The 19,876-nt window shown below is 30.3% G+C and overlaps 1 protein-coding gene and 1 long non-coding RNA gene across 4 annotated transcripts in view; one reads left to right on the plus strand and one right to left on the minus strand.

Annotated features, from left to right (window-relative positions):
• The window catches only part of LOC113004637, a 124,306-nt gene extending 116,827 nt beyond the window's left edge, over positions 1 to 7,479 (minus strand). The window contains exons 1-2 of one of the 3 annotated variants that reach the window (XM_026138594.2): positions 7,412 to 7,479; positions 7,036 to 7,186 (exon numbers count right to left, since the gene is read on the minus strand). In XM_026138594.2, coding sequence (XP_025994379.1) covers positions 7,036 to 7,108 — 73 coding nt within the window. In that variant the 5' untranslated portion in view covers positions 7,109 to 7,186; positions 7,412 to 7,479. Of the gene's footprint in view, positions 1 to 7,035; positions 7,187 to 7,321 lie in introns of all 3 variants that reach the window. The other 2 variants (XM_026138593.2, XM_026138595.2) reach the window with 2 other exon arrangements.
• Positions 7,480 to 10,485: 3,006 nt separating this feature from the next.
• LOC120357627 lies at positions 10,486 to 14,663 on the plus strand. The gene is made up of 3 exons (XR_005574636.1): positions 10,486 to 11,140; positions 12,010 to 12,387; positions 14,142 to 14,663. It is a non-coding gene; the product is annotated as an uncharacterized LOC120357627 (long non-coding RNA).
• The last annotated feature ends 5,213 nt before the right edge of the window (positions 14,664 to 19,876 follow it).

The following is a 19,876-nucleotide window of genomic DNA, read 5'->3' on the forward strand; positions in this document are numbered from 1 at the left end:
TTTATTCAGAAATAATCATTGGATGTAAAAACAATTATAAAATTTTTAGTCAATTATATTATTTTTATTCAATAATATTATTTTTTTTATTTTCTTCGGGATGGGAAGATTTAAAAAATGCAAGTTAGCATCTTATTAAATTAATTTATTATTAAATTAATTTTCAATTTATTTGTGTTTTAATTTCAAGGGCTACAATATGTTTAAAATCAAACGTAATGGCGTGCAATTCAAAATAAATAGCTACATATAGTGTTATTTCAGCACGAAAATCTTGCTGTAATTATCTTGGCCTAACTTAGTTAATTTGTTTTATATTATTTTTATTTAATTAATCATGCATCATCATATACATACGTAGTTGGAATTTAATCATACTACCCTGAAAATCAGTAGAAAATTAATTGCAGTTACGTACTTTGAAAAAATACAGTCACAAATAAAGCTTTCTGTACACGCATTTTAACTTTGTCTGTCATTTAAAACGTAAAAATTAAAGATTAAAACTGTTGCAATAACGTAATGATATTAAATATAATTAATTTATTATGCACCCACACAAGCACACACGCATACACGCACGCACACACACACACACACGCATACACGCACGCGCACACACACACACACACACACACACACACACACACACGCACGCACGCACGCACGCACGCACGCACACGCACACGCACACGCACGCACGCACGCACACACCCAGCTTAAAAATTTTCATTTCTATTTTTCGTGATTTTATAAACGTTCCTTCTCTTGTAAATATTTTTAAGTTAAATTGCAATTATTGATTTAATTAATAAACATAAAAATTTCGCAAACAATGATTCTGATGACGACTAATAATTAATAACTTTGTTTGTAATTATTATTAAAAACTTTGCATTACTCTAATATTTGCATTACTCAAAAAAAATTAAAATATACTTAAATTTTATATTTCAAGTTTATTGTCGAAAATTTTTATTATAATTTATTTTTATTTTAATTTCTTTAAAATATTTTTTTATATATTTTACATAATTTATATATTTTATACATTTTATATATTCTGTATAAATGTTTATTATTATGTCATTTACATTCATATTAAAATTTTTAATTGTATAAATCTTTTAATTTTATTGATTAAACAGAAAAATTATTATTAATTGTATACAGTATATTTTATAAAAATAAAATTTTGTTTAGAAAAATCGCCAATACCGACTTTTCTTACAACAACTTTCTGAAAAAGTTGCGCTTTATTAATTTTGATAAACATTGCGTTTTATTAATTTTGATAAAAACATGATCTGCTTAAATAATTAAAGAAATAAAAGTATGTAATTCATATACTTGAGACCTTTTGTAATATAAAATCTGCTGAAAACAGATTCTTTATATATAAAAGTGAGAATAAAATTATAAAACAGTTTTAGCAAGATATAAACATATAAAATGAGTTAATAATATTAATCAATAATATATTTAACATTGTTTAAATTGTACAATTCGGAAAAATTAGTTGGTTAAGCAAATTGTTCAAATGCGATTGGTTAATTTTCTCTCTATCCGAGATCTCGAACCGATATCTAGCATTGCGGATACAAAGCTTAAGATAAACACTAAAGAGGTTACTGAAAATCAAAAATAGTAAGAATCTCTAAACTTTCTATAGATGTTTAAAAAATTATCTACTGAAAAACTAGTAATATCTAAGAACTAAAGTCGTATCACAATATTATCTGAAAGAATATATAATCTAACAAGAAGAGCTCGCGAGATGTAAGTCACCAATTTTAATAAAATGTTATGGATATGTAGTATTCACTTACATCTTTACTGTAGTAAAGCAATTTGTTGCGAATATTGGACATTCCCGAGAAAATGATTAAATATTTCTAGCACCTACAGTACCGTTACAGAAGAATGATTGTCAAGTCAACAGCGTAGCGTTCGGTGTAAGGAAAATCGTCATTATTACAACAGTCTCCGAGTAAAGCAGTTTTGTTATTGTTTATTTTTATTTAGAAAAAACTTATTTTAAAAAAAACTAAAAACTGTAACGATACTATAGGTGCTGGAAATATTTAATCGTTATTTTCTCGAAAATGCCTAATATCCGCAACAAACTGCTTTACTACAGTAAAGATGTGAGTGAATACTACACACCCATAAAATTTTATTAAAATCGGTGACCCACATCTTGCGGGCTCCCCTTATAAGAAGTATATTATTTAATACAAAGTATAAATAGACTAAATACTAATCAATACTAATATCAAATACTGATATCAAAGCGTTCAAGCAATTCAACGAATAAGTAAACATCAATAAACAAACGAGTCCAAAACATACACGTTGAAAAAATTACGATTTTATAGTGTTAAATTGAGTTTAAATGCATAGATATTATTTATTTATTTCTAACTTATAGTTTGTTTGTTTATTGACCTTTACTTATTTGTTAATTTGTTTATTATTTAATAATATTCGATTCTGTAACTATTACTATTAATTTTCGATAATTATTCTACCTCATAAGTCCAGACATATGAGATTCAGAATAGTTAAAGTAAAATCTCCTATTGTGGGACAGGTTCCTAATATGAGGTAACCGGGTTTTTGCTACATTAATAAACGCATGTGGTTGATATCATCATAAACTTATTACTCTTGGAATGACATGTATTTGGTAAAAAATTCATTATTAGATCATGCGTGCAGTTGTTGAAAAAAAAAATTTTTTTAATTGGATATTGTCAAGATTTATTGAGATGAATCTTTAAACCTTGTTTATTATACAATAAACAAATATTTGATAATAAATTCTGCATGCAGTGATAGAGTACAGTCATATTAATAAAAAAAAACACGGGATGTAATGATTTGCTTAATTATAAATATTAGATTTGGTGATCGTGAAACCGTAAATCGTGGAACTTATGATGAGACACTCAAAAATCCCCATTTATTATTGCATATTCTGACTTTCCAAAATGCTATAATACAATTTTTCATTGATGACTTTCGAATTATGAGGCTTGAAAGTTGGCTTTCAACAGTAGCACTAACATTTTAAAATATCTCGAAGAGAATAAATTTTGAAGAAAAATGTTACATGCAAAAGTTTTTGAAAGCTATCAAAAGAGCCATTTGATTGATCAATTAGATTTTGAGTCTGGAGCTTAATTTGAACTTAGTAAGATTCAAGTCGATAAGACCCATCTTATACAAAAAAAAACTTGTTTCATATTAAAAACCTTTTTTTGAATTAGAAAAATCAGCAAGTAAAAAAATTTCATATACAACAAAGTATAACTACTACTGTGTCCAAAAAGTAAGATCAGTTTTTATTTATTTCAAAAAGTATTTATTTATTCTTTCATATCTATTTCGTCGCCTTCAAAGTAATCCCCCAAGCTGACATTATTTGATGTCATTTTTACCTTAAAATGATAAATAACGTCAGCTTGCTATCTGGGTGTGGTCAAATTAAGGTAGTCACAAATTAAAATAATTTAAATTAATGATATAACAATACTGATTTTATACATCTTATTTTACGAAATAAAAGTTACACACTTACTGACACTTAAAACGTTATGAAATGTTATTGTTGTTTTATTCAGTGATTAAGGCATCAATTTTAACATTATTATTTTAAAATTGTTTTAGGAAAGACTCTGACGAAATAAATCAAAATAAGAATTCGTACCGATAGAGCCAACACAGGTGTGTGAGTAATGTAATTAGCTAACAAGCGTTACATAGCGAATTACAAACGTTTCAATCTTAGTTTTTAATTATCTTCATTGCGCCCGTACAATCTTCTCTTCCATATAAATTAAAAAATCAACGCAGCAGGCCATGTGTGTTATCCTGGTCCGCATTATTGTACGACGAATTTATATTTTTTATTCACATGGTCAAACTAAACTGACGTTAATTTAAAAAATAGATAATCGTAATTGCGATATGGATGAAAGGATCGATTACAGAAGACCGGAGAACTATTACTTTAATTATAAAAAATAAAGATGATAATGCAATTGTAACTTTTTATAATATTTTTAATATTTTCTAGTTACAACTCCCCTACCTTTCTCTGTAATAAGTTTTTAATAACATAATTTATTAAAATATTAAAATTTTTATTTACAAAAATACAATTTACGCTTACAAATGCAATCTATAATAATAAGAAGAATTAAAACATTAGTTTTAATTCTAAAATGATTTGAAAAATGTGGCATAATAGTCATAAAAAAAGTAAATATCTAAACCTTTATATTGACATCTCAAGCATACGATTAGCGTATTAGCGTTAGCATATTAGAGTATTGTTCCGTAATCTTAGGTTCAAATACCGCTGATGCGTTTTACAAATATTTATAAGACAATATATAATTATAATTAATAAAATAGAATATATACGAAACAATAAATACAAATTAATATATAAGCAATTATATAAGCATAAAATTAAACTATAAGCAAAAATTCAATAATCATTAGGGTATTAGAGTACGTACTTAAGCCTTATCTTGATGTAGAAAAAGTTAATAGTTATTTTAATAAAAATTTGTTTATTTTAAGAGTTCAATGAATGATAATTAATATCTCAATTTTACCAATAACAAAATAAATTATTTTCTAGAATCAAACAAAAAATCACAAACAACGTTTTCGAACTTTTATATCTAGCTGTATAAGAGTACGCAAAGACTTTAATTAACGTTTAAGCATTTCCAAACTTTTTTAGATAGATTTTTTGGTTTTCTTTAAATTTTAATTTGTCAACTTGAATAAAATATTTTTTCTTAGAAAGATTTTGCTTGCAAGCTTTATGCTATTTATAATATATGAAGAGCTGCTAAATATTTAAGATTTTCTCTTTTTTCTTCTCTTTTCTTTATTTAACAGAATGTCAAATAAAAATAAACTTTATTTAAAAAATCGAAACATTAGTCTTGTAAAAATACATATACTCTTACACGTTATTATGTTGCGAACTCTTATACGACACTCACTCTACGGACAGAATTGTTTATGGTTACTGCTTATTAGCAAGTAGCAAAAAATCTTCTTAATCTTCAAACGAGATTGTGTCGAAATAACAGAAACAGTATTTCTCATAAGTATATTACGTTGTTTTTAATAGAAATAATACTTTAAAAATAATAAAAATAAATATAAGAACAGTCAAAATAAGTCAAACTTATGTAACTCCTCCAATTAAATACACTTTTCAATAATTTTTTGGCAAACTTTTACATACTTAACACAGATCAAAACAAGATTGAGATTAGATGTCACTAAATTATCCAAAATTGGTCGAAAAGACAATTAGTCGAAAGGAAATTGATCGAAAGGACAATTGATCGAAAGAAAAATTGGTCGAAAATACAATCTGTCGAAATTGATAATTATCTAGAACTAATTATCATAATTTAGCCATAATTTCAAATCTAATATCGCAACGTCAATTGGTATCCTTGGGCAAATTACAACTAAAACAGGGATGGGTTAGATTAGAAAAAATACAGATAGGGGTGTAGGGGGGAGGAACAAAGCTCCCCGCTCACGCGTTCTCAGTACCACATGGATTTCTCAATTTATGTTTTTCAGATTGTATTTTCGACTAATTGTTTTTTCGATCAATTGTGCTTTCGACCAATTGTCCCTTCGACCAATTGTCCTTGCGACCAATTGTCCTTTCGACCAATTGTCTTTTCGATCAATTTTCTTTCGACGAATTGTCTTTCAAGCAAATGTTTTCGATCAATTATTTTTGACCAATTGTCACCAAACCCTTACATAATACAAGTGTTATATACAGAAGTGATCTAAAACCAACAAAGACCAAGTATAATCCTTATAATCCTTCTAGTAAAAACCACGTAGAATTAACGCACAACATTATGGCATCTATTAAATTATTAATATAAAAGAATATTTATGTTATTACGTTACATGTTGCGTTTTGCGGAACAGCATAAAATATTTGTATAAATTGGAAAAAATGCTTTACCTAGAAGGGAAAAAGATTTCTAAGAATCCTCATATTAACTTGAATTTTGTATAGATGACTTATGTAAAAGAAAAAAAAAATATAGCATTATTGTTTACTATATTGATTTTGAGGCTGATTTTATTACATGCTAATATTTTTACTTATCTTGAAAAACTTAGTTATCGCAAAATTCGAAACAATATTATGACAGGAGACACTTTTTAATATTTATATTTCCAAAGTTTTATTTTTAGATTCTATTTAAGAAATATATCTACCTAAAAACAAAGTGATATGTTAATATTAGCAACCTTTCTCAACATATATACACTATTGTTCATAAAATTTACATGGGACATTATTTATGTATTTGATACTGGTTTTTATTTTCTTAAAATATGTCATTAAATACAAAAATCTAAGGAATATATTTTTCATATCTACTCTACATTTAATGATTAAAATATCATTGAAAATGGTTAAAAATGCTTAAATTCTTTTTTCAACAATATTTTCAGAAAAAATCTATGTCATAAAAATGTAGAAATCTAATTCTTATCATAAAATTAAATAGCAATAATAGTTTTGCAAAAATAGATGGAAAGGATTTTTTTGGAAAAAATATAATAAAATTATTATCATTGTTATTTGTTATTGTTATTTGTTATTGTTATCTGTATATTGTTATTTGATTTTGTTTGTAAAAACCAAATAAACTTTATCTAAAATATTTTTTTGCAATAAATAATCTCGGAGGCATTGAAAAAAATATTTACTTTGTAATTTTGGAAATTAGGCTTATAAATGAATATTCTATTCCCCGCTTTCCATATTTTGATAATTAATAATATATTGCGTGAAGTATTAAGGAGAAACAACCGAACACTTTACTATCCTTTGTCAATGATATATCCAACAATTAATAACATGTTTAATGATATCTCCAATTAATTAATAACGTATTTCACATCCACTAGAAAACAAAATTGGAAAACTTTATATTTTTAAACATTTCTATTACTTACCGCCATAGCACAAAAACAGAATGATGCTGCATAGAATAATAATTACAAATCTCAGTCTAAAGATTTTCTTCATCTTCCTTTTGTTTCTTTTTCTTACAGCAACTGACAAGAAAATGTTCACTGAAAAGCTTCACTAATGTTTGACGAAATTCTGTAGTGTTTACACAAAAGATACAAAATTAATAAATAAAAATAGACAAGAAGATTAAACTACATGCAAAAGACAATTGAAAAATAAAAAGAAATGTGAAAACAAAAAGCGGGAAAGAGAAAAGAAAAAAATCACCAATTTAAAAAATGGAAAGGAATCATTTGATTTAAAGAACTAAGAAAGCACTGTTAATGTACAATGCTGGCGTGGCTTAAGCCCACTAACTGTAGCATCGAAGTTGTACACTGAGCAATGCTGAACAGACAAATGATTACTCCTGAGGAAGGGAGAGCAAAGCAAATATATTGAGGTAGTTGGCGGTGGGAGAAGATCATGGCGAATAGATACGAATAACTCCAAGATCAATCCATCTTCTTATCGTTGAAAAACAAATCGTCCGTTTGGATTTATACTTAAAAATTGTATGATACATAGATATTATTTTGCAGCATTTTGTAAATAATATTTTTAGTGATAATTTACGTGTTGAGAATAACTTATCATAAAATATTACAAAAATAATACTATTATTTTTTAATATTATTGTACAGTATTATATTAATAATAATTATGTATAGTTATGTAATTGTATATATTTTGTTTAAGGGATTAGTTACACATATTTGAAAACATTAATTGTATTTGTGAGTAAATTATGCCTTTATATATACATATATTCCCAAACAACTATGTCTGCAAAATTGCGCAAATCTGTGATTATAATCACAGATTATTGACTAGCAACTTACCATATTATGTAATGCTGATCGTAAATTATCATTGTCACAACCTTAAATAAATTATTTGATTTCTATAGACAATCAGTTCGAATCTTATATATTTGTTTGTTACTTTTTACATAGATAAAACTCCTCAAAATTGAGACTATGAAAAAAATAATTATAAGTAAAAAGAATAATAATAAAAAATAACGGTATTTTTTCTGTAGGTTAAATGATTCGATACTTCTTGTTTCTTTCACCTCCGACAAAATGACAAAAAAAGGGAGGGAAAGAAGTATTGTAATGAGATTTTTTTAATTAAAACCATAAATACATCCTTGGCTTATAAGTAAATCTTTTACATATTTCCAAAACTTTAAGATAAAAATATGTAATGTTTTAAATGAAATTAAATACTCATGTATGAGTAACATAATTATAGGAATGCGTCCTGAAAAAATAAATTTTAATGCTTAATATTTATATACATTTTTGTACACGTAAATTTATATACATTTTCTAGTTCCTTAAACTGTACGCCAAAAAATTAATAATTTTATTTGGTGGAAAAATGATATACAAATAGTAAAAAAATTTTAATAAAAATAATAATTCTACATTAACTAGATATAACACTCATTAATACTTATCGATTTTATTTAATAAGGGTAGAGTTATGCATTATAATAATTTTTCTCTTTATCATTATTAGTTATTATTATTAGTTATTTTTGTGTTTTTTATAATGCCTTTATATTGCGAGCTTTTAATTGTTCGCGAAATTAAAAGAAGATTGATAATTGATAATAAAGGAAATGAATAAAGAAAGTTATAATAATTGTAAAAAATAATTAATAAAGTAACATAAGAAATTCTGATAATTAAAAATGCACAAATAAATATATAAATCCAAATAATTATATTTATTAATTAGTAACAAGAATTTTTCCCAGACGAACTAAAGAGGAAGAAGAAACATTTCGCAAATTGGCATGAATATGTGGGTTAAATAAATAAGGCTGCAGATAATATGAGCAGCTTTACGTTCAAATAGAGAATAAAGTGGTAGTTTGGAGCACGTTGAGTGGATAATGTTCATCTTCCTGTGACACGCTCAACGTTACGAAACTGTCACACGCAGTCACCTACTTGCGTATTACGCGTTATTTACAAATCCATTCAACATTTTTTAATTCTCATCTTGGATCTTTTATTTTCTTATGCACGCAATTGTGTAAATTAGAATCAATAATATTATTATTCTATTTAATTTCTAATGATTAAACAAACATGCTTTTTACAACTTTTATTCTAAACACAAATATAATTAAATTTGGATGATTGTTTCAGTATGGTAAAACTTAAAAACAAGAAGATATATTTTGTTTATTCACATTTTATCAAATTTAATGAAATGTTAAATTCATCGAAATTTTATTAAAATTTTCCTATCAAGAATTTTCAAGGTTTATGATAAACACAAATAAAATTGTAAATTATTTCTTTATCATGAATATGCGTTTTACTTTTTTATCATAAATATTTAAATAGAGCAACATAAAATAATATTGCAAAGTAGAATATTGACAGTACAGATCATAAATATTGAAAGTATGTCAAAGTAAATGTAATAGTGAATCGCTAAAACGCTAAATACGTTAATAAATAACGACAATGAAAGAACTATTTAATATCAATTCGCACATATATATTTGTATAGATATGCTTTCAAGGATTGTATCGAGATCCTATATTTATTAATTTTTAATATACTTACTTTAGATAAACTATACTACCATATATTTTAATTTAGAACTTTGTTTATAGAAAATATAGATATTCGCATATAGGTAAAAAATACGCATAGATAGAAAAATATCATAATTTTATATCAAAAGTTCTTGGTTGGGAAAATATTTTTCTAAAAATTAACCCCCCTGATATAAAAACCGATAAAAAACGATAGAGTCTGGGTTAAGGAACTTGATTAAAAACAATAGAATTCTATTGTTTTGAATCGGGTTTCTTGTCCTAGATTCTATCGTTTTCTATCGGATTTTTTTTTCAGGGCCGTTACCATTATTTTTTGTAAGAAATAACTCGTTACTGTTACTTGTTACTAATTTTAAAAAATAACGCGTTACGGTAATGGCATCACAAAAAGTAACGGCATAACTTCTCAATTCTGAACCTATACCTATATATAATAAATTCAACCTATACCTATATAGAATAAATTCAAAACGTCTGTTATTATGAAATTGTAACAAAAATACGTATTATAATTTATTATAAATAAATAAATAAATTTTATTTTGTTTTTACCATCAAATTATTTGTTTATTACAATATTCAAAAATACAAGTAAATATTAATTTATACAAGTATCATATAGAATTTTATATATATTTCATAATTTATTATATTTTTAATGTATTTTTTTATTAATATTTTATATTATCATTACTATATTACTATTCTATGCAAATAAGATACTAATAATTTATTAGATATATGTTGACTTAATTTTCATAATAATTAGTTTAATTATTAGGAGTACAAATGGAAAACAAATGGAAAACTGTTTTTTTGTCAAAATTTGAGGATTGATTGTGGAAAAATGGTTACATACTTATTCTTGAAAGTACTGTTCATCGCTAACCACAACTTTTCCTCAACTTTCTGGCAGCATGCGAATTCTGCGTCAAAAAAACTGTTTGCTTTTTGAGGCGATCCACGAATCGACCCAGTTTTTGGCCTCTTTGTAATACGGAAATGCTGCTCAGCCAGGCCGTGCGTCATTGATCGGAACAGGTAGTAATCGGAAGGGGCAATGTCAGGAGAATACGACGGGTGGAGTAAAACGCTCCATTTCAGTGTTTCCAAATAGGTTTTAACGATCTAAGCAATATGTGGCTGAGCGTGTCGTGCAGCAAAATCACTTTTTCGTGTATTTGCTCGTATTGTGACCGTTTTTCCTGCAATGCTTGGCTCAAACGCATTAGTTGTGCTTGATAGTGACGTTCTGTGATGGTTTCACCCCAATAATACCTCTAACTTTGCGCCTTCAAACTTTTTCACCGATCCGAGACGCTCCTTGTCCTTTATGCCAAAATCACCACTTTTGTAGCGTTGAAACCATTCTCGACACGTTCTTTCACTAATGGTAGCCTCACCATGAGTTTCTACAATCATTCGATGCGCCTCAGCTGCAGATTATTTCAAATTAAAGGTAAAAAGCAAAACTTCCTGCAAATGACGCTTATTTGGCAAAAAGGTAATTGTTCAGAATACGGACTGCACCTCCAATTTTGACAAAATTAGGTTCATTCGATGCATTTTTACTCAAAATAAACGAATCTGGCAGAAAAATGTGTCGCTCTGCTTCTGAACTGAAATATCAAGCATTAAAGTTGGGGATTGTAAAGGTTAGAAAACTAGTCATCTCGGCGTAATGTAACTGATGCGCTGTGATAGAAATATGTGCACAAAATTTGAAATGTTTCTTCATTAATAATTATTGCCACATCTACTACACTTGAATGTATTTACCAGAACACTGTTGGATTCTAAAATTTATTAGTTTTTGTGCAATGTAGATTTTTTTATTAAGTCATTAAAACAATTTATTTTATAAAATTAATTAATTTAATTAATAAACACATCTTATGTACAAATAGAAATTTTGAAACAAGATTTATAGATGTACTGCTTCCTCCACATGAGTTTGCGTGAGTCGCAAATAATTTTTTAAATCCAACACAGTGTTTACATTTTATTTAACATTTTTATAATATATTTTATTATCAATGAGAGGGGGGGGGGAGTACAATATACATTGCACAATCAAATGTAGTAAATATGGCAGTGATGTACCCTAACAACACGTGATATTCTGCGTATTATTTCATTTTGATACGTCTTATTCGGAGCGTACAAAGGCTATCGCTAGAACATCGCTTACGGTATCATCTCGTTTTCTTTTATGCGCGTTTATTCTTAGGTCGTACTGAGCGTACTAAAATAATACTGTACGCTTTTCTTTTGCGCGCGTCTGTTCTCAAGTCATACTGAAATGATGCGTACGCCTTTCTTTCGCAGGCGTATATTTTCAGGTCGTGCGGCATGCGCACTACTGGCGTGAAAATGCTACGTACACCAACGCCATCTTCATATGTAATTCCGATACGTAGTTCCGGTTTCTTCTCTGACTATTTGGGTTCCGGCATTGCCAGCATCAACGCGTGGCCGACATGGCTGAATTTCTACAGGGCTGCGTCCAGAAACATTAAGTATCATTTTACCTTTATTTGTTTATCAAATGTTAAACAATTAAGGATAAAATGCTATCTTTGTGCAGCCAATGTTTCTGGACGCAGCTCTGGATTGCTGATGCAATCAGTGTTCTCCCTGTTATCTGTGCTGATTTGAGGAGAGATTGAAGAGGCATATTGGAAGAAAAATCAGTGTTGTATTAAGGTACAAGATATTAAATACAAAATATTAAATATTTCTCAATGTAGGCATATTCTGTAACTCATGGCAACAATTCGGTGTCATTACAGCTTTGCAGATATTATATATGGTAGAAAAGCTAAGCAATGACACTGTAACGATACTGAAAAGTCATTACTGTTCAAACCCACATAGAACAAAAGCCTCCAATGGACGTTTAATGGACGTTTGCCGTAGAGGTTAGGTTCGATTCACCGGGAAAAATTACTAAAGAAACATATATGACGCTTTTTTAATTATCATAGTTGTTAAGCTTTGTGTACACATTGCTAGAAATTGGTCCGAGATCTCGAACGGAGAGAGAATTGATCAATCGCATTTGAACAATTAGGCTAATTGATTAATGCGATTGGTCAATTCTCTCTCTCGGACCAATTTCTCTAGTATCGTGTACACAAGGCTTTATAATTGTTATAAATAAATTAGTTGCATAATTGTTTTGATAAAGAGATAATGACCAAATTCCATAAAGAGAGCGCATGATGTACGTAATGTAACATTTTATCCTTGTTTAACTTTTAGTGATCGACAAGGATTACGTCATGCGCATTATACGCTTTACGGAATCTATCTAACTTCTATGATGAAAGTAAAATCTCATGAAGCTATAGAGATTTTATAGACTTCTAATGGACGTCCATCTGACTTCCATAGTAGAAATAAAATCCCATGAAGCTATGGATGTTTCATGGATTTCTAATGGATGTTCATCTGACTTCTACCATGAAGATAGACCTTCCATGGAACTATGGAAGGGTGATGGACATCAACTGGAGGTCAATTTCTATGTGGGTCTGTTCTCAATTTAAAATTGTCTTAAGCACAATCTTAAGAAGCTAATACGCCCATTTGACAATGAATAAAAGATCGTATGTGTACTTATAAGACGATCTAATGGCTCCTGCACACTGGACGCGGAAACGCTTGCCGCAAGCGTTTTCACGTCCAGTGTGAAAGAGACATAAATGTAAGACCAAACTACATGTAAATATCTCAACATATAATTTTCCATTATTCTACATTAACTTATAACAAATGTTCAATGGACGTTTATAATGTATTGATAGAATATATTTGTCATAGAGTTGGGATAAGGTTCTAATAGAGATCTATCTGACTTCCATGACGGAAGTGAAATCCTATGGAGCTATGGAGGTTCCATGGATTTTTAATGAACGTCCATCTGACTTCTATGATGGAAATAAGATCCCATGAAACTATGGAAGTTTCATGGACTTCTAATGGAGATCTGTCTGATTTTTATGACGAAAGTGAAATTCCATGAAGCTATGGAGGTTTTATGGATTTCTAATGGACGTCGATCTGACTTCCATAATGGAAAATTTCATGAAGCTATGGAGGTTTTATGGACTTTTAATGCACGTCCATCTGACTTTCATGATGGAAATAAAATTTCATGAAGCTATGGAGATTAGATGGATGTTTAATGAACGTCCATCTGACTTCCTTCATGGAAATAAAATCCCATGAAGCTATGGAAATTACATAGATATCTAATGAAGATCTATCTGACTTCCATGATAGAAGTAAAACCCCATGGAACTATGGATGTTTTATGGACTTCTAATAGACGTCCATCTAACTTCCATCATAGAGATAGACGTCCCATGGAGCTAGGGAAGGGCGATGGACATCCACTGAAGGTCAATCTCTATGTGGGAATAACTATTTCTTTAACAATTGACATGTGATTTCAGATTCTGCAAATCTTTAACGAAGTGCTGGAGCCTATCTAGGTGCAGCCCAGGATTGCTGACACAATCAGAATTCTCTGTATTATTTGTGCTGACTCGAGGGGAAATTGAAGAAGCATATCGGAAGAAAACAGATCTTGCACATCGTAAACAAAGTGCTGGGGTCTATCTGGGTGCAGCCCAGGATTACTGACGCAATCAGTGTTCTCCGTGTTATCCTGTTATCTATGCTGACTCGAGGAGAAATTGAAGAGGCAACCTTATATATAATTATATGCATAATTTACATAATTTTACGCACGCACAGCACACACACACGCACGCGCACACACACACGCACGCGCACACACACGCACACACACACTTTTTCTGATATATATATTGTTCTTAAAAATGTTGATGTTGCAATATTAAATTTATAAGATTTTTTGTGCATTTCCAATATGTTTGTTATCTCTATTGCATTTTGTAATAATGTACATACGCAACAAGTATCAAGATTATGTACATTTAAAATAAATTCTATTTATTTGATACTATACGTGCTTAACCTAATCTAACCTAACCCTCGTATCCTACGCCTACACGAGCACGCGCGCGCGCTCCTAGCTGTCTATGTGTGCGTGTATATGCGTCCGACTGTAGCCATCCCGTTCCAATCTTTTTCGGAGACTGTTCTGAAACCATAGACATTTGCGGCAAATGTCTATGAAACGAGGCACCCCGGACATTCGATCATTCGTAGAACATACTACGTCTATCACAGTACATTTGAAAATGTTCTGAGATTGTCTCAATTGCACTTTTACAAAAGCCTCAGGATGTTCTTAGGACGTTAGTGTGCTATTAGGGTAATTATTAATAAACATTTTAAATTTCGTGCCCATTTCTATCACAGCACATGCTCAGTTCATTACAATACGCCAAGATGACAAGTATCTTAACCTGTACAATCGCCAATTTTAACGCTTGATAACTCGGTTCGCGGGACAGAGCGACACTTTTTCTGCCAGATTTGTTCATTTTGAGTGAAAACGCGTCGAATAAGGCTAATTTCGTCAAAATCGGAGATGCAGTCCGTATTCTAAACAATTACCGGCACAAATTCCCTAATACCACAGGACGTCCTAAGGACGACCTATCGGGAGCGAGATAATCCTGGGGATTACGTGTTATAGGCCCGAGATATATATAAGACGTTCCGTAGACTAGCAAATAAGCGCCTTATTCTTCCCTATGGACATCCTGTGGACATCATATCGGGAGTCTTAAAGATATCCATTCCCAATCCTCAGAATATATTAGATGTTAAGCTTAATTCTTGCTATTTTTTTGTCTATAAAATCGATTTGTTTCAAAGGGAAGATAAATAAACATCTTAATCAAAGTAATTTTCTTTCATTTTTTTCTACTTTTTTCCATCTCTTTGGCAACAGGGCAATTCCACGACGGTAGAACGCGGTGTCTTTCGAGGCAAACCATTTATTCACCCATTTTTGGACCTTGTTGTAACTGGAGAAGTGTGTGTTTATAAGTGCGTATTGCATCAATCAGAAGAAATGGTAATCTGACGGTGCCAAGTCTGGAGAGTACACTGGATGCGGCAGAACTTCCCATTCAAGCTCGCGAAGTACTTGCTTCACGCTTTTTGCAACATGCGGTCGAGCGTTATCATGCAACAAAATGATTTTGCATGTTGACTACGGATGATCTTCTTTGCATCAATACGTCACTCAATCGATATAATTGCTGTTGGTAGCGATCAGTTGTAACGGTTTTATTTGGACCCAAAAGTTCGTAATACAACACACCTTTCTGGTTCCACCAAACGCACAGCAAGGTCTTACGCCCGTAAATATTCTTCTTCGGCGTTGAAGCAGATGGTTGGCCGGAGTTTACTCATGATTTTTTCCGCTTAGGATTATTAAAATAAAATCATTTTTTATCGGCAGTCACGATGTGCCACAAAAAACTCTTTTTCTTTTGCCTAGCAAGCAAAGAAGTCGCAATAGTCAAACGATTCAAAATAGCATTTTCTGACAACTTGTGTGGTAGCCATTTCCCTTCCTTATGAATTTTTTCTATGGCATGCAAGCGTTTTGAAACGGCCATTAGAGTAACATTTAACTGTTCCGACAACTCTAAAAGCGTTTGGGCTGGATTTTCATCGAGCAATTCTTGCAGCTCGACATCTTTAAATTTTTTTGGCTGTTCCTGGACGTTCTTTGTCTCTCACATCAAAATCACCGTTTTGGAAGCGTTCAAACTAAACTCTACATGTTTTTTCCGATGGAGTTTCATCACCATACATTTTGGATAATAAGCGATGCGCTTTAGTTACGGTTTTCTTGAGGTCGAAGTGGTGAAGAAGCACATGTTGGAAAAACAGCTTATCGCGATTCATTTTCAGTCGATTGGAAAATGTCTTTGGCGTCGAGAAATCTAATCTATGAGGATTGAATCACTTTCAGCAATGTCTAAACTACAAAAGACATATAACTTCATCATCGAAACTCACCAGTGTTGGAACCAACACCCTCTAGTAGCGAGCGGCAGGAATTAAGTTTAACATCTAATATAATTTACTTTAGAAATGGGGGACGACACGTTGAATTTCCTCAATGTGACTTTAAAAAATACATGACTTTAGAGTTCAACTGGTACCACAAGCACACCTTTTCTGGGAGATACCTTAATTATTTTTGCAACACCTTTTTTCACAGAAGAGGGATACAATTATAGGCATGATGAATAGGGCAATTTTATTCACATCCCATATTTCAACGGGATAATTTAAAAGTGATCATTGAGATACTTCTAAATAATGATTACACCGATTTTATTTTTATCACCATAAATTCTAGACTTGACTACCTATTCATGAAACAAAAACGAAAGAAAAGACGAAAGAAAAGTTTCCTACAACAAAAATTTGAGTGAATGTACTGACAGAAAGAAATAGTTCACTATCCCGTACATCCATTCAATTTGTTATAAATTTAAAAATGTCACTAACTCGATACTAAAATTTCATATTCCAGTCTAAATAAATTGCGGTTAAACATTAGAAGACACAAAGACAATCTCCCTAAAATGTCTAAAAAAAAAACAGGATCTATAAAATTCTATGCAAAAATTATAATGTCATATGTGGAGCAAACATGCAGACAATTAAAAACAAGAATATTAGAGCATAAGAATAACATAAAATAGAATACTAATACACAATCAGTCATCACAGAACATAAAATTATTAGTGAACACGACTTTGACTAAGAGAATGTTTTAATCCTAGACAAAGAGCACTTTTTAGGAAAGCACTTGATTTCAGAAATGTTATATATAAAGTGCCAAGACAATGGCTTTAATAGGCAAGCGAACATAGAGTTCCTATATCATGCCTATACTTGTATCTTTGAAAGATTTTAATTTTTTATCTATTGTTTGTAAACTTTTCTATTCCCGCTTAATTTTACTTTCTGTGCTGCTTAGTAACTAACGCGTGAAAACAGTACAGCTCTGACCGTGATGTTGACAAGTAACACTGTTACAACGCTATAATTCGTGAAATATTTTAAACAATTGTACTATTGTTAATTTAATTTAATTTAATTTATATCACTGTTTTTAATCCATACTATTGAGTAAGTATGCGTAGTTTGTGACCCTTCGCCTCGTTTCACGAAGTGAAGAAATTAAAATACTGTATAATACAAATTTAAAAAACATATTGATCGTACCGTTACATCTTAGAAAACAAAGATATTTTCACACGGACCAACCATTACGGACAGAGACAGAACACGTAATTACGCCATGGACGGGGAAAAAGCTTCAATTATTGTATTATTGCCAAAGATGACCTAAACTCGGGTCAAAACGTACGAAATTCGGAAGTTAACAAAAACTTAATAAATATAAGATTTTTTTATACGCACAAAAAACAGCGTGACTGACTCGCATTAGCCCTTTCTCTTTAATTATTAATACCACGTGAGTGGTATTGTAATTTTTCCTTTGTAATTTTTCTTTAAATTTTTATACATAAATGTTTTTTTCATAAAAAATTGTGTAGTCAACAAAAGTAACACGTCGTGAGCAGACTTCAAAAATTGTTTAAATAAAATGGATATTTTTTAAATGTTTAAATGTAAACATACCTTGTATTTGCGTCAAAGACGCATGAAACATTATGCCTGTGCGGTAATAGCGCGCTTCTCGATTAACATCCAAATACGAATATCCTATAAACGTCCAAAAATTGGCCATTAATAGACGTTCAAAATCGGACATACTAATGTGTTCAAAAAGTAAGGCCAGTTTTTATTTATTTCAAAAAATATTTATTTATTTTTTCAAATTTATTTCGTTGTCTTCAAAGTAATTCTCTTTCGACACAACACACTTATACCAACGTTTCTTTTAGTCCTCGAAATATTCAAGAATTAAAGTCGCCTTCCGGGATGGCTTTCAAAGCGCGCAGCGATTCACGCTATATCTCTTCTATCGTCTCAAAACAATTTTCCCGCAGTGGTCTTTTGAGTTTCGGAAATAGCCATAAGTCACACGGTGCTAAATTAGACGAATATGGTGGTTGTGGAACGATATGGATCGAATTTTTAGCGAAAAAGTAACAAAGAATGAGTACAGTGTGAGAAGGTACATTACCGTAGCGCAAAAACCAAGAATTGTCTGCCCACAATTCTGGTCTCTTCTTGCGAATAGCTTCAGCAAGGTTTCTAACAGTCATTCGATGATTAGCAAGCACAAGTTCTTCGATTTTTTTGACGTTGTTTATCATAGAGGTTGATAGTCGTCCGGAACGCTCTTCGTCTTCAATATTTTCACGACCTTCTTTGAACTGTTTATACCATTTGTAAACATTCCTTTTTGACAAAACATGATCTCCGAAGGCTTTCTGCAACATCCTAAATGTTTCTGCACCCGAAATTTTATTCCACAAACAAAATTTAATGCAATTTCTTTGCTCAATATAATTAAACATTGTAAAAATCGCCAAATGCACTTTTAGCGTTGTACAAAACCAAGCGTAAGTAAAAACTAATGAATGTTTTGACATGAAATTTGTCACAGATGTCTGTCACAATGCCGGCAACTTAGAAAAAAATATTTATGTGCGGTTTACCCGCGCGATTTAAATTGAAAACTGGTCTTACTTTTTGGACACAGTAGTACGATGGATGTCATTCCATGTCCATGGACATGCAGATGTAAAATGGACCTAAAACGGATGTCCATAAAATGTGTGCTAGTCAGGAATGCAATACTACTTGGTACAGGGACATTTATAAAAAATATACGAACTAACAATAGAAATAAAATTTGAAACAAGCGGAAATTATTTTTCAAAGTAATTTTTTGAAGAAATTTTTATTATACTGCTAATTAGTATTTTTATTAATTAAAATTATAGCTCGGAATTACTGGCACATTTCAAGCCGATTTCTGAGGCGACGCCTACTGCTTTCTTTCAAGCTCCTCAGTCCGCTCGCAGTTCTACACCTGAACTACAGGCCGCGCGTCTAATATTTTGGCTCAGAAACGTCACTTATAAAAGAAATAGCCTAGGGCTTAGAAATAATTATTATTTTTATAAATAATTATATAAAAATTTAATATTAATGTATGTAATATATTATATACATGCAATATAATATATATTTTAATAATATATATTCCCCAAAATATTATTAAAAAATTTTCACTTTTTAATTATA

The sequence above is a fragment of the Solenopsis invicta genome, chromosome 4 (assembly GCF_016802725.1).
Source record: "Solenopsis invicta isolate M01_SB chromosome 4, UNIL_Sinv_3.0, whole genome shotgun sequence".
In the NCBI taxonomy this organism is placed as follows: domain Eukaryota; kingdom Metazoa; phylum Arthropoda; class Insecta; order Hymenoptera; family Formicidae; genus Solenopsis; species Solenopsis invicta.